Source organism: Haliaeetus albicilla, chromosome 3 (assembly GCF_947461875.1).
Source record: "Haliaeetus albicilla chromosome 3, bHalAlb1.1, whole genome shotgun sequence".
Lineage (NCBI taxonomy): Eukaryota > Metazoa > Chordata > Aves > Accipitriformes > Accipitridae > Haliaeetus > Haliaeetus albicilla.
Window position 1 is genome coordinate 40,267,805 of NC_091485.1, and position 12,314 is coordinate 40,280,118.

Consider the following 12,314-nt stretch of genomic DNA (forward strand, 5'->3'; position numbering starts at 1 on the left):
ATGGTTTTTTGGGTAGGCTCCTGGAAGGAAGGAAATGCTTGCAATTCTGCAGTCACAGAGCTGTGATCTAATTCATCAAGGCATTTTAAGCATGCACCTGGCTTTATAATCATTTACTTCTCATGCATAAAAAATACCTAATCTTAAGTGCTTTGCTGAGTCAATCCCTCAATAAACCAATTTTTTTTTTCATGTGCAGCCTTCTCCTGATAGCCACTCATAAACCCTTAATAACCATTACTATAGTGGCACTGTACTGGGTCTGGCTGGGATGGAGTTGATTTTCTTCATAGCAGCCCATATGGTGCTGTGTTTCAGATTTGTGACTAAAACAGTGTTAATACACCCGTCTTTTATTGCTGAGCACTGCTTTCACAGGGTCAAGGCCTTCTCTGTTCCTCATTCAGCCCACCAGAGAGCAGGCTGGGAGTGGGCAAGAGGTTGGGAGGAGACACAGCTGGGACAGCTGACTCAACCCGAGCAAAGAGATATTCCATACCAGATAATGTCATGCTCAGTAATCAAAGCTGGGGGGTATATTTTCTGAAGTAGCCACTGCTTGGGGACTGGCTGGGCAGCGGGAGGTGGTGAGTGATTGCCTTGGCATCACTCATTTGGTCGGTTTTTTTCCCTTCCCTTTGGTTATTAAAGTGTTTTTATCTTGACCCATGAGTTTTTCTTGTTTTGCTCTTTCCATTCTCTCTCCCATCCCTCTGGGGGTGGGAGTGAGTGAGTGGCTGGTGGGTGCTTAGCTGCTGGCTGGGGTCAACCCACCAGGGGTAGCCAGAAAAATACCTACTGCTTTAGTTCCTAGTATCACCCTCCCTCAGAAAAAATTTTGTGCCAGGTAGGTAGAAGATAAGTCAGTGAAGTTTAAACTGGAAATATGATGCAATTTTTTTTAACATTTGCAGTAACGAATCACTGAACACAGGAACAAGTGGCTTCACCTTAGACACTGAAATTGGAATAAGATTACTTCAGCTGATCAGAGGAAGATGAGCTCTAGCCTGTTGAGTTAGCTTTTATGAAAGGCAGTGATGTGCAGTCAGTGTTGTTTTATGGCTGTAATTTAAGGAAATCAGTCCAGGTTGTAATAGCCTTTCCTAGCCTTTATCTATGAGTATTCCTTTTGACGGACCTCTCAGAAAACCAGTAGTTTTCATTTTCTTTTGGTTGAACTGTGAAGTGCCTCACCTTCAGGGTAGAATTTCCACTGGTTGATAGAGTGGGTGGAAACTGAGGAAGATTTCTGAATTACACTTTAGGGAAACCTTACAGTGTTTCTGCCATAACACGAACTACGCTTGTTTGATAAATCCTTGCTTAGTTCAGATAATGATATGGAAGGCATAATTCCACAAGGGTGAGATTGTTACACAGAGAAATAGGACTGCTGAAAGAAGCGTAAGCTGTTGTAGAAAATCTCTGTGATTTGAAAACTGGGGGAGAAAATGTGGTAACTGTTGACATGCTTGGCATATCTGAGAGCACGTCTTTAGTCTTTTGTTCTTTTACTGAGAAGTAGTTAATGTTTTAGAGTAACCTAGTACCAGTGACCTCCCTTTTGACAGCATTCTTGTCTGAAATGATTGAATGGGAGAAAGGAAATCTTTCAATAAAAAAGCCAAAGAACAAAGGCGTTTGATGCTATTTTGTGACCCCTGAAGTGGTATAATACATTTGGGACAATGATATTTGAAATATCAAGAATAAGATAGGAGGAAAAAATCCCTCAAAGGATACATAAGTGAAAAAATACAGCAAGAGGTTTACGTAGATATTGCATGTTATGATGTGCATGGTGGAGTTTGATAAACTGTCATGAGCTCACTCAGTGGAATTTCGGAACTGTCCACCAGACCTCATCTATCCAAAAATCACTAAGTAAGGTCAATGATGCATATTTTATCAACCGTTACATACATGAGTTGATTAATATCAGATAGGGCTAGTTCATCCAACTCAGGGAACTGAGTATATGATTTGCAAAGGATTTGTAGTGTAAAGAATTTGTTGTTTCCATTCTGCTCTCCAGAGTCTCCCTAAATATACGGTTAGTAACATAGGCCCAAAAATTGTTCTTCTGTTGTTGAACTGGTAGAGATATTTAATAGATGAACATTGAAGGAGGACTGTTAGCTATTCAGTGATGTTTGTTTTCAGACTCCCTCTTATTATTCTCATTGTATGAACCAAAAGTTTACCTCTTTTGTATATCAGAGTTAAAACCCTGATTTGAGATGTGAAAAAAGCAGTTTGAGACTTTGAATGTTAGTAGTCTGAGGCTGAAAATGTTACCTGGGTCACTAGTCCCATATTGTAGATTTCCCTACCAGTGCCACCTTCAGGGGAATTTCGTTTGCACCATAGTATCAGGGCCACCGTATAAGCTTTGTATTTTCTCTTTAGTTGTATGTCCAAAGTAACTTCTTTGTGGGGTGTGTTCCATACTGTATACTGCAGTTCTGAGATATTAAATTTAGCTGCACAGCTAGCTGAAACGGCAGGAATGAGTAGTGTTGAGGCTTTGAACAAAGAAAGTTGGTTGAAAATTTTTTAGTCAATTCCAGGTAAAAGTTTGAATATTTTCAAAAGCTGAGTAGGACTACTAATCTTATAGAGGTTTGCTCTCAACTGTTTTTCTACCTTGGTTAATTTGAAACAACTAGTGCGGTGCAGGCATGTGAATTGTGTTTATGTGGAGATTTGCTTTGTGTTGAATTTTATTCCATAGGGAGATGTGGTGATAATTTCATGAACATTTAAAATATGTTGAAGTCCATTTCGATTATAGTCTATAATGTGATTTTCTTCTTTTAATTCTGAATTGCTCGAGAAGATTTAAAGCCTAGCTATCTTCTGAAAGAAGGATGCTGGTATTTTTCCTTAATTTCCATGGAAAATAATCTTTTGTGGTAGAAGCAGTGATGTTTACTTTTATTCTCTCATTTAAGAATTGCAGATTTTTATTTTAACCAGTAAGAATAATGTTGAAACATGCATTTTTAAATATTTTTTTTATTTCCTTGCTTTGTTACTGCAGAAATCGGAAAGGAATTCTAAACAAAAAAATGTGCCAATCACTAAAAAGTTTATTAAGCTTACTTCCCTTCCACAGGTTTTCATTCAATTTTATATCTTCTTTGTTCACTTACAGCCTGTATGAAGTGATTAGCAAACCTAAATTTAGAAGTTTGCCTGTCTTCTAAGTTTCTAAGCTCCATTGCAGTGAACTGATATATAGCTAATACAGCCAGTAGAGCCTGGAGAGCAATTCTTCTTAAGTGGACATACACTGGCTAGTCAACTGGGACCTCTCTAGGCTCCCTTGACTTCTTCATTGACAAGATCACCATTCACGTTGGAGTGAAGACTGCTGTATTTAATTGTCTTAATTTGGAACTGCATCCCATCAAAACCTTGTAGTTTAAGCTGAGCCACCTAGTCTCTTTGTTTGGTTAGGAGAGACGGAGACAGACGTCTTCTGAGAGCAATTCACTCTACCTACTTTAAACATCTAATTTAAACCATGAAATGAGAGCATAATACAGTCAAAATCTGTGCAAGTAGTGCAATAGTCTGTAGAAGTCTATATAGTTAAAAACAAAACCTGTGATTGTTGTGTAGTTACTGTTATCAATTACAGAGCAAGATAGAATGTCTCTTAATTAACTTAATAACCTGATAGGTACATTTAGACATAGCTAATTAGAGTTTTCTTGTAATTGGGCCAATGATTAATAGACTGTGAAGACTGTTTCATTTGTATTAAATGCATAGACAGTCACAAGGAAATTAAAATTTGAGCCTGCATTGAATAACTAATACAGGACCTCAGGATAGCACAATAGTGAAAGATTATTCTCTTTATAAAGAATTAATATATTAAGTTTCTGGTTTAGACCTGTTTTTTTCAAGATCTTTTGCAGCCTTACCAATATGTGCATGAATCTCTTTTGGAAGCATCCACAGATCAACTTTTGCAAGCTTCTTTTAGAACAGTCTGTCTTACATAGTTTTATTAAACTAGTGAATGTAAAAGCATATGAAGTTACCATTGCAGAAGAAAGTAGAAATAACTGGTTTCATTTCTGCTTTGCACAGTGCAAGGTAAAATCCTTGGAGAAGTTAACTGCCAGTTTTTCTGGAGCTTATATCACCTTTCTGCCCGTTCTTTCTCATTCTGGTCAGGGCAGAACCTAATTTCGGGCAATACAGCGGAGAAGCAGCAGAAACAATGTCTTCACCCTAGTGCTCCAGTCTGTAGTAATCATGGAAGTTCGCTTTCACCCCTTTTCTGTGCTGCCGTGTCTCTTGTGGGTGCACAGGGAATTAATAGCTACTGACATCTGAACAGGCTTCTTCACTTGTTACACGGCTGGAAGGGAGAGTCTGAGAGCAGTCCCACTGATAGAAAAGACAAAAGGACATAGACTGAAAGGAAGACATAGCAGCAGAAAGAAGATAGGAGGAGAGAGATTTTGAGTAGTGAGCAGTTGATCTGGCAGCATGGAGACTCAATCTGCCATGACTTTTTATTTGTTGTTATAAGGCATACTGTGCATGGAAGAACATATTATAAAGGTAGAGAAGGCATTCTATTTTTCTTGAATTAGGTGAAAATGAGAACAAACAGAAAACTGAGAAATTTGAGCTAGAAAGGCAAAAAGTATAGTTAATATTTTAAGAGACATGTAAGTGTCTTGCATTTCTGTTTTCATGCATAGTTGAAACTGTTGAATTTTTCATCAAGAAATGAATCTCAGTTTCAATGATCTTGTGCCATTTTTACTCTGCTGTTAATGCAGAGGCGGCTTCATTGAGACTAGTTGGTCTTTTTCTTTTTCTTGTGGAACCTTGCCTACTTAGCACATTGTGAGTCAGACTGCTGCTAACCAAAAAGGAATTTTATTTTTGTAACTTGTTGTACAATTTAGTTTTTCTTATTTAATACATTCACTTTTGTCATCTTTTTTTGAAACATTTCAAACTTGTAAGAGTATATTTAGAGTACCACGTAGTATGTTATTCCTGCTGTCTATGAAGATGTCACCCAAGCAACAGATGAGAGCATCAAATAAACTTTGGATAATTTCATCAGAAGTTTAAGATAGTTTTACTAGGGAATGAGGCTAAGATGAGAATACCCCTAATAGGCATTCCTCATCTGTAATGTCTTTTCACCTTCAGTGAAGTATATGTTTTTATTTAAAAAATGAGCTGAGTGCTCACTAAGTACAGTAACAGCCTGTGTGAAGTTTTTTGCTTTTTTTGTTGGGTGGTGGTTTTTGTTTGTTTGTTTGTCTTGCCCCTCCCACCCCTCTACCCCATGCCATAGCTAAGCAACCAAACACAGGCAGATAACATATTTCCTTGTAATTGACAATTTGCTGGGGATGACAAGAGTCTCAAAGGAAGCATGAGCTTGAAGAGCATGGGTTGGGGGCTGAGCAGATGGAGTTAGGTCCCTTGATGGACTGGGCGGCAGAATTTGGTAGGAGGGCAAAGGCAGTGAGGATCATGGAGTTGTGATCCTACTTCCGGGATCTCTGACAGTGTGACAGGAGTATATGGAAGGAGATAACACCTCCTGCATGTGAATGTGAATTTACACAGAGCATATGTCTGAAGCTATTATCACTGCTATTGTTATTGCTGGTTGGGGCGGAGGTGTTTGCAAATTCTGCAGTTTGGGAACCCAGCTGTGATAAGTTGGAGACCACTTTCACACCTTGCTTGGAGCAGCTTGAGAAGCAAATCTCAAAGAGCTTCTTTACTCCCCTTTTGCAACAGAATACTCATAGTAAAGAACTATGTCTTCTTTAAATGGCAGGCTTCGTAATCTGGGTCACCTTTGTGTTGACTTGAAGTTGCATTTACTTTTAATGACATCTCTGAAAGTGCTTATGGCAGAGCAGTTTGAGGCTTTTTACACAAATAAGTAGTGGTTTTTTTGAACTGCATAGTATTTTCAGTTTATGAGGATTCCAGCAATGATATTTGTTTTTTGCTTTAGGTGTACAGGATTGGTAAAACTCATTTCTTACTTCAGATAGGTAAAAGAACTACAGATGTAGGCTACTTTTAAATTTTCTTATTGCTGTCACAGAATAGAACTGATTATGCTCTGGGACAGCACAGATCTCTGTATCACTCAGGCCTTACTATCAATATATTAACAGTAGGTAAAAAAGTGGTCCTTTTGAATAGGAGCTAATTTCACATCACCTCAGAATAGCACTTCTTTTATTTATTTTTTTAACTGTGTGCAATTACGTTCTTTAGTTTTATTGCTGTATCTCAGAATAATGTAAAGAATCCTATAATCGGTTTTATTTTATTAGGTCTGTTTCTGTTAATGAAAGACCATTTCTTCCGGTAACAAGCAAATCAGTGATGGCAACAACTCAGTAGCATTTGTCTTACATTGACATGTAGACATTCTAAAAATGTTCATCTCTGTATTATCTTTTTTAATGCTACATTAATTTTGCAATGTATTATTAATAGATTGTCACCCATGCATGTCTTTAAAAAATTAAATAGTATTAATGCATGTATCTCAGTTCTCATCATCTTGCTTTTATTAATCTAAGACATAAAAATAATTTTCAAACCATGATTCAGAGAAATTATTTAAATTACAAGTAAGCTATTACAACTGACGCTTTTCTCTTGGTAATAGAATCCTCTGCAGTGGAATTCCTACAGCTATTGTGGTCCATTACAAGCACAAGATTACATCTTTCCACTTGTCACTAATTCTGCATTTTGGCAGGGAAAAAAAGAAAGGTTTGCTGTTACCGTGTTGCCAGGCAACCAAAATAAGAGTTACTCCAATTTCTGGATTTTTCTTGTATGATGTATATCAGAGGGTTTCTCCTACCTTGGTGAGAGACAGTCTAGATGAAGTTACACTCCATAGCTTTACCATTTCCAAGATTAATAAGTAGCTTAATTTCTCCCTGTTGAGTTCCATTCAAAACCAAAGTTACTCTTTTTTTCCATTCCCTGTAGATAGTTATCAAAAATCATGTCACAGATGATAAACATGTCTTCACAACACATGAGATAGGGCATGTTTTCTCCTTTTTGTTTTCTGAAGTTTAAATTTCTCTTTCTGAAATGGAAAGCTTGTTTCTGTCTCATTTTCACTTATAGCTAGTTGTTTATACCACTACTTGAATAAAAAAAATGTAAGGTCTTGGAGTGGACAAAGATAACTTGCTGTGTCTTAATAATCCTGCATGCTGTTACTCATGTTTACTGCTATTTGGTATACTCGCTCTTAAGTATCTTTTCCCAACACAATTAACTGATGGTAATAACAAGTAACTACCGGTATTTGAAAAATCATTTATTAAATGAAGGTGTACAGAAAAGTTGAAGCGGAGATACGACTTAAGTGTGTGGAAGTTATGGCAAGATTTGTGCTTGGGAATAGATGAAGAAAGAATAAATGCTCTTAATAATTTAGTCAGTTTTTTGTCCTGATTTTGTTGTAGATTCTTGTAATTTTTTACATCTGTGGAGCTTTTTTGTTTTGCAGCAGCAGCCACAGATGTCCTGTGAAACTATGTGGATTTCAGGCTCACATCCCACATTAGTCATTGATTTCCTCTCAGGTCCATCACAGAGCCACAGCTTCTTTCTGGATTCCTAATCTGTGTAGGGAGCCAGGAAGAACCTCGGCAGCAATACAGAGAGTTGCTTTCTGCAGCCCTGCAAGGCCAGGGCATGTAACAGCGATTAGATAGTATCAATGCATGACATAGGAGATGGTTTCGTGTTGACAATGGTTTTGTATCCGTATCTGCAACAGTGTAATAAAGTATTTGCTCACGTCTATACAATAATATTTTGGAGGACTTGCTTTAAAAAAATGTCTGCCTGTTTGATCAGACCTTGGAGTTCTCAGATACAAGTACATATTCTAACTAGATCATTGTTCTATGTCTGGGTGAGATCAAAGATGCACCAACCTTCCTGATACGCCAGTTTCCAATGAGAAGAAATTTGGATGTATGGGTCAGAGAAGAGCTGCTTGCTGCTCTGAAAAGGTGCTTGTTCAGAATGGTTGAATGAACAGTATTTAGATTGTTTGGGGTAAATTTGAGCAGGTAGCAGGGGTTGGGTTGTTTAATGCAAATTCCAGTGGATAAGTGACTGTATAGGGTAAGAGCACTTCAGACATGAACACTTCATAGGGCAAAGCTAGCAGTAGTTTGAGGAGATGGGTGTTTCCAGTTGTTTTCTTCAAAGTTGAAAACAGGCTTTTCATTTATAAATGCTCCTTTACTTTTGGTAAATACAAGATTAGATTAGGTGCAATATCCCACTAATTTTTGTTTTGTTTTAATTTTCTAAAGGAGTTGATGACCAAGCTGATAACAGAGACACCTGACCAGCCAATCCCATTTCTAATTGATCATCTTCAGTCCAAACAGGGGAATCGCAGTCAGCTTCAGAGAACGTTGTCTGGCTCTGCTGCCCTTTGGGCAGAAAGTGAAACATCAGGTATGTTCTGTATGCTGGAAAGGGCTAGTCTCCAGTATAATCTTCCCAAATTTTTGTCCATGAATTCCTGGATGCACATGTACCTGCTGAACAGGTACTACTCTGTAGTTTTGAGCATGCACAATAAATCCTGTTTGTCCAGTAGATACTGAATTTAATATATATTGTTGGCTGTCAGCTCAGCCTCTGCACATATCATGTGAGTATGGATCAGAAGTACAGGGTGGAAACAATCCCAGTCTCAATGAGAAAGAAGGTGCATATAAAGGTCCCTTGATTCCCCTGCTGTCCTCTTTGCTTTCTCTTTCTCTTTACCTTGTTTTCCTTTCCCCTCCCATGGTGTATTTGTGCCCGAGATTAGCCTCTGTTGAGGTATTTTCTTTAATAATACACATTTTTAACAACCCATCATTCCAACACTTACTGAGAAGATGCTATTACTACTTTATGAACTCCAGTGTGAATAATTTATGACTGTAGATCTTCAGAAGCATAAAAAAAAATCTGAAATAATACCTGCTCTGATTCTAAAGTAGAAATTTTAGCTTTGATATTCTGGTACAAGCTATTAGAATGTTGGGTTTGTATTTAAAAATTGACTGTGATCTGTTTCAGACTACAGTAGATCTCAAATAGTTGCTGATAGTCAAAATGTTAGTTGCCTGACAAATCAACTTTTTATTTCTATCAAATGTAAAGTTTTAAGCATAGGCAGTCAGGCATGTAAGAGAATAAATGGAGGTTAAGGACTTTTAATAACAAAAAATAAGATGTCATGTTTTTAATGAAAATCACATTAATGAATTTCTAAACTTTGTTTAGGAAATGGAAGAAATATGAAATTTAGCATAAATCAGAGATAGGAGAACAGAAAGAGCTGACTTTGGTTTGGACTGATAGGTCTTGTTTTTTCTGGATTAATTGTTTATTGTCTTTGAAAAATGACCCTACAAATGTTATAATTGCCTGATTCAATTCTTTTAACAGAAAATAAAGGCACAAGGAGAGATTTTAGAAGTTATGATAAACCTTGGCAGGTAAATGCAAAAAAGCCTAAAAAGTCAAAGAGCGACCTTGCCGTGTCCAACATTTCTCCACCATCACCGGAGTCCAAGTCATGTAAGAAAGCTTCACTGCATTATTAATTCATGCATACTTCCAAACCCATAGTATGTTTTTCTGTTGAATTAGGATTAAAATGGAAAGCAAACTATGAGCAGTTGAAATGGCTAGATAAATGTTAGAAGAGTTTGATTCATGCTTTACTTTCACTTGAGTTATGAATATTTAATAATATCCTATGTTGTCATCTACAGATAAAATAGAATTCTAGATAGATAGATAAAAACCAGAAGAATATCTGGGTGTCACACACAATTTTATGTTCAGATACCAATTATGATTTTATGTTTTAGTTTGCATTGCCATTTTGCACGTGTAAAATCTGTTCTGTTGATATTCGTCCTAATAATATTTTTTTTCAGTGGGTCAGGCAATACAAAACTATGAATTATGAACAGATACCGTTCAAGACATGTGGGCAGTGTTAGCAGAACAGGTGTACTGCTCTGAGAGTTGCTGAAGGAATCTAAATGTACACTGAAAGAAAAGGCAGAATAGAAATAGAGTGACTGAAGAGAATATTGTCAATGACCTGTAAAATAGAAGTAGTAAAAATAGAGGCAGCAAGCCTTAATGAAATGTAGTGCTGCCTGTGTACTGGCTATTGAAGAAATTTAATTTTTAATCTTGATTTTTAATGGATTTTTTACATAAATATATCATACATCTACATATATATGTATAGGTACACACACACGCAAGTGTGTATACAAGATTTGTTCTTGAAAATAAATTGCAAAATTATATTTTTTTCTGTTGACTATTGTAGCTTTTTGAAATTTTTATAATAGCTAAATCTTTTTAATAACTCAGAGTGTGATTAGGTGGGCCAGATGAGAACAGATATATACTATACTGCAATATAAGGCTTGCTGTCTTTCCTCTAAAAGCAAGATGGGAAAGTCTAGACTGCAGTGGAGTCAACGAAAAATCTCCCAGTGGCCTCAGTGGGTCAAAATATAGCACAACAATAGGTAAAGTAAATCATGATAAGATTTATGCAATAGAGACACTGTGCTTTTGGGTAGTTAACAGTCTTACATGGTTATGAAACCTTTTTGATTGAGAATAAATAACTGCAACAAGTAAAAAATAGCTGTATAGGTAGCTTTTCTCAGGACTGTGTCATCCTAGCAAGATTTGTGGATTATTTTTTCTGGAAATGGAGCATGTGTTTCTGCTTCTTCTTCACAAAGCACATTCCTTGCTTCAAAAAGAGTCAAATTTGATCATCGGTTCCACTGTACCTCTCTGGGCACATTAATTTTTAAGTCAGTCCAAAAGAAGCATGTGGATTTTAATTCACTTTCAAGAGAAAGTGGGGATATTCAGAGAAGTGGTCATAGTCATTCATAATCTGAGGCTAATCTAAACAGTCTTTGCTGGATAACAGAAATTCATGGAGATACTCTGTTAGAAACAGTGGCCAAGGGTATTGTGAGCTGTTCCTGTCATCATACTGTGTTCTCCTCCCTCCCTGCGCTTGCACTTCAGACTCAGTGATACTCATCAAGTAACTTCCATGCCATTTCCTAAAGATTCAGGTCCTCAGTCTTTATGCCAGGTAGAGGCGTGACATCATGTCACTCCATTTGTGTGCCTACTACAAGTTTCATGCTTGTTGGTCCTTAGGTTGTCCCAGGAGAGGGTCAAAGAGGAGGCTGGGCACTCTAAACTACCAGGTCACATGTCAAGCAAGGAAATAATTTATACATCCATAATAAGACTGGTCTCAATGATCTGTCCTTGTGGACTGAAGGGCAGCTAATAATGCTCTTCAGTTGGTAAGGCTTGCTCTCAAGCTACCCAAGTCCCTAAGTCTAGCAGCAGAGTTTGTTGGAGTGCAGCTTTACCCACAACAGAGGAAGATAGAATTAGGGTGTGTTTAGGGCAATTGGACGTACATAAATACATGGCACTATATGGGATTCATTCTAAGCATGGTGAGAGGAGACTAATATTATTGCAAGGCCATTCTATCATCGCTGAAAGGTCATGATGATTGTGGGAGGTTCCTGATGACTAGAAAAAGGCAAACATTGCATCGATTTTGAGGAAGGGCAAGAAGGAGACTTCGGGGACTACAAGCTGATCAGCCTAACCTCACTCTCTGGGAAGGTTATTGAGCAAATTTTCCTGGAAGGTGTTCCCAGCCACAAGAAGAAGGAAAATGTGATTGGGAACAGCAAGCATGGATTTATGAGATCATACATGCCTGATCAGATCAACTTGATTACCCCCTTAGATGAAATAACTGGCCCTGTAATCAAAGAAAGAGCAGAAGATGTTTAATACTTTGACTTTAGCAAAACCTTTTTCAATCTCCTATAGTATCCTTACAACTCAATTGGTGAAATATGGACTGGATAAGTGGACAACAAGATGTGTGGAAGATTGGCTCAACTGTTGGATTCAAGGGATTGTGACTGGCAATGCAAAGTCCAGTTGGAAACTCTATCACTAGTGGCATGCTTAAGGGACTGGTACTGATACCAATACCATTCAAAAGTCTTTCTTAGAACGTTCTCTTAGGTTTGCAGGTGAGACCAAACTGTGGGAAGTGGTTGGTATTCTGAGTAGCAGGGATGCTATTCAGAGGGACCTCAACAGGTTTGAGGAATGGGCTGAGAGGAACCTCATGAAGTTCAACACAGGCAAATGAAAAATCTTGC

The 12,314-nt window shown here is 37.6% G+C and overlaps 1 protein-coding gene across 2 annotated transcripts in view; it reads left to right on the forward strand.

Annotated features, from left to right (window-relative positions):
• The window catches only part of C3H8orf34 (chromosome 3 C8orf34 homolog), a 180,146-nt gene that overhangs the window by 24,090 nt on the left and 143,742 nt on the right, over nt 1–12,314 (forward strand). For both annotated transcript variants that reach the window (XM_069779489.1, XM_069779490.1), the window contains exons 2-3: nt 8,373–8,520; nt 9,508–9,639. In XM_069779489.1, coding sequence (XP_069635590.1) covers nt 8,373–8,520; nt 9,508–9,639 — 280 coding nt within the window. The remainder of the gene's footprint in view (nt 1–8,372; nt 8,521–9,507; nt 9,640–12,314) is intronic.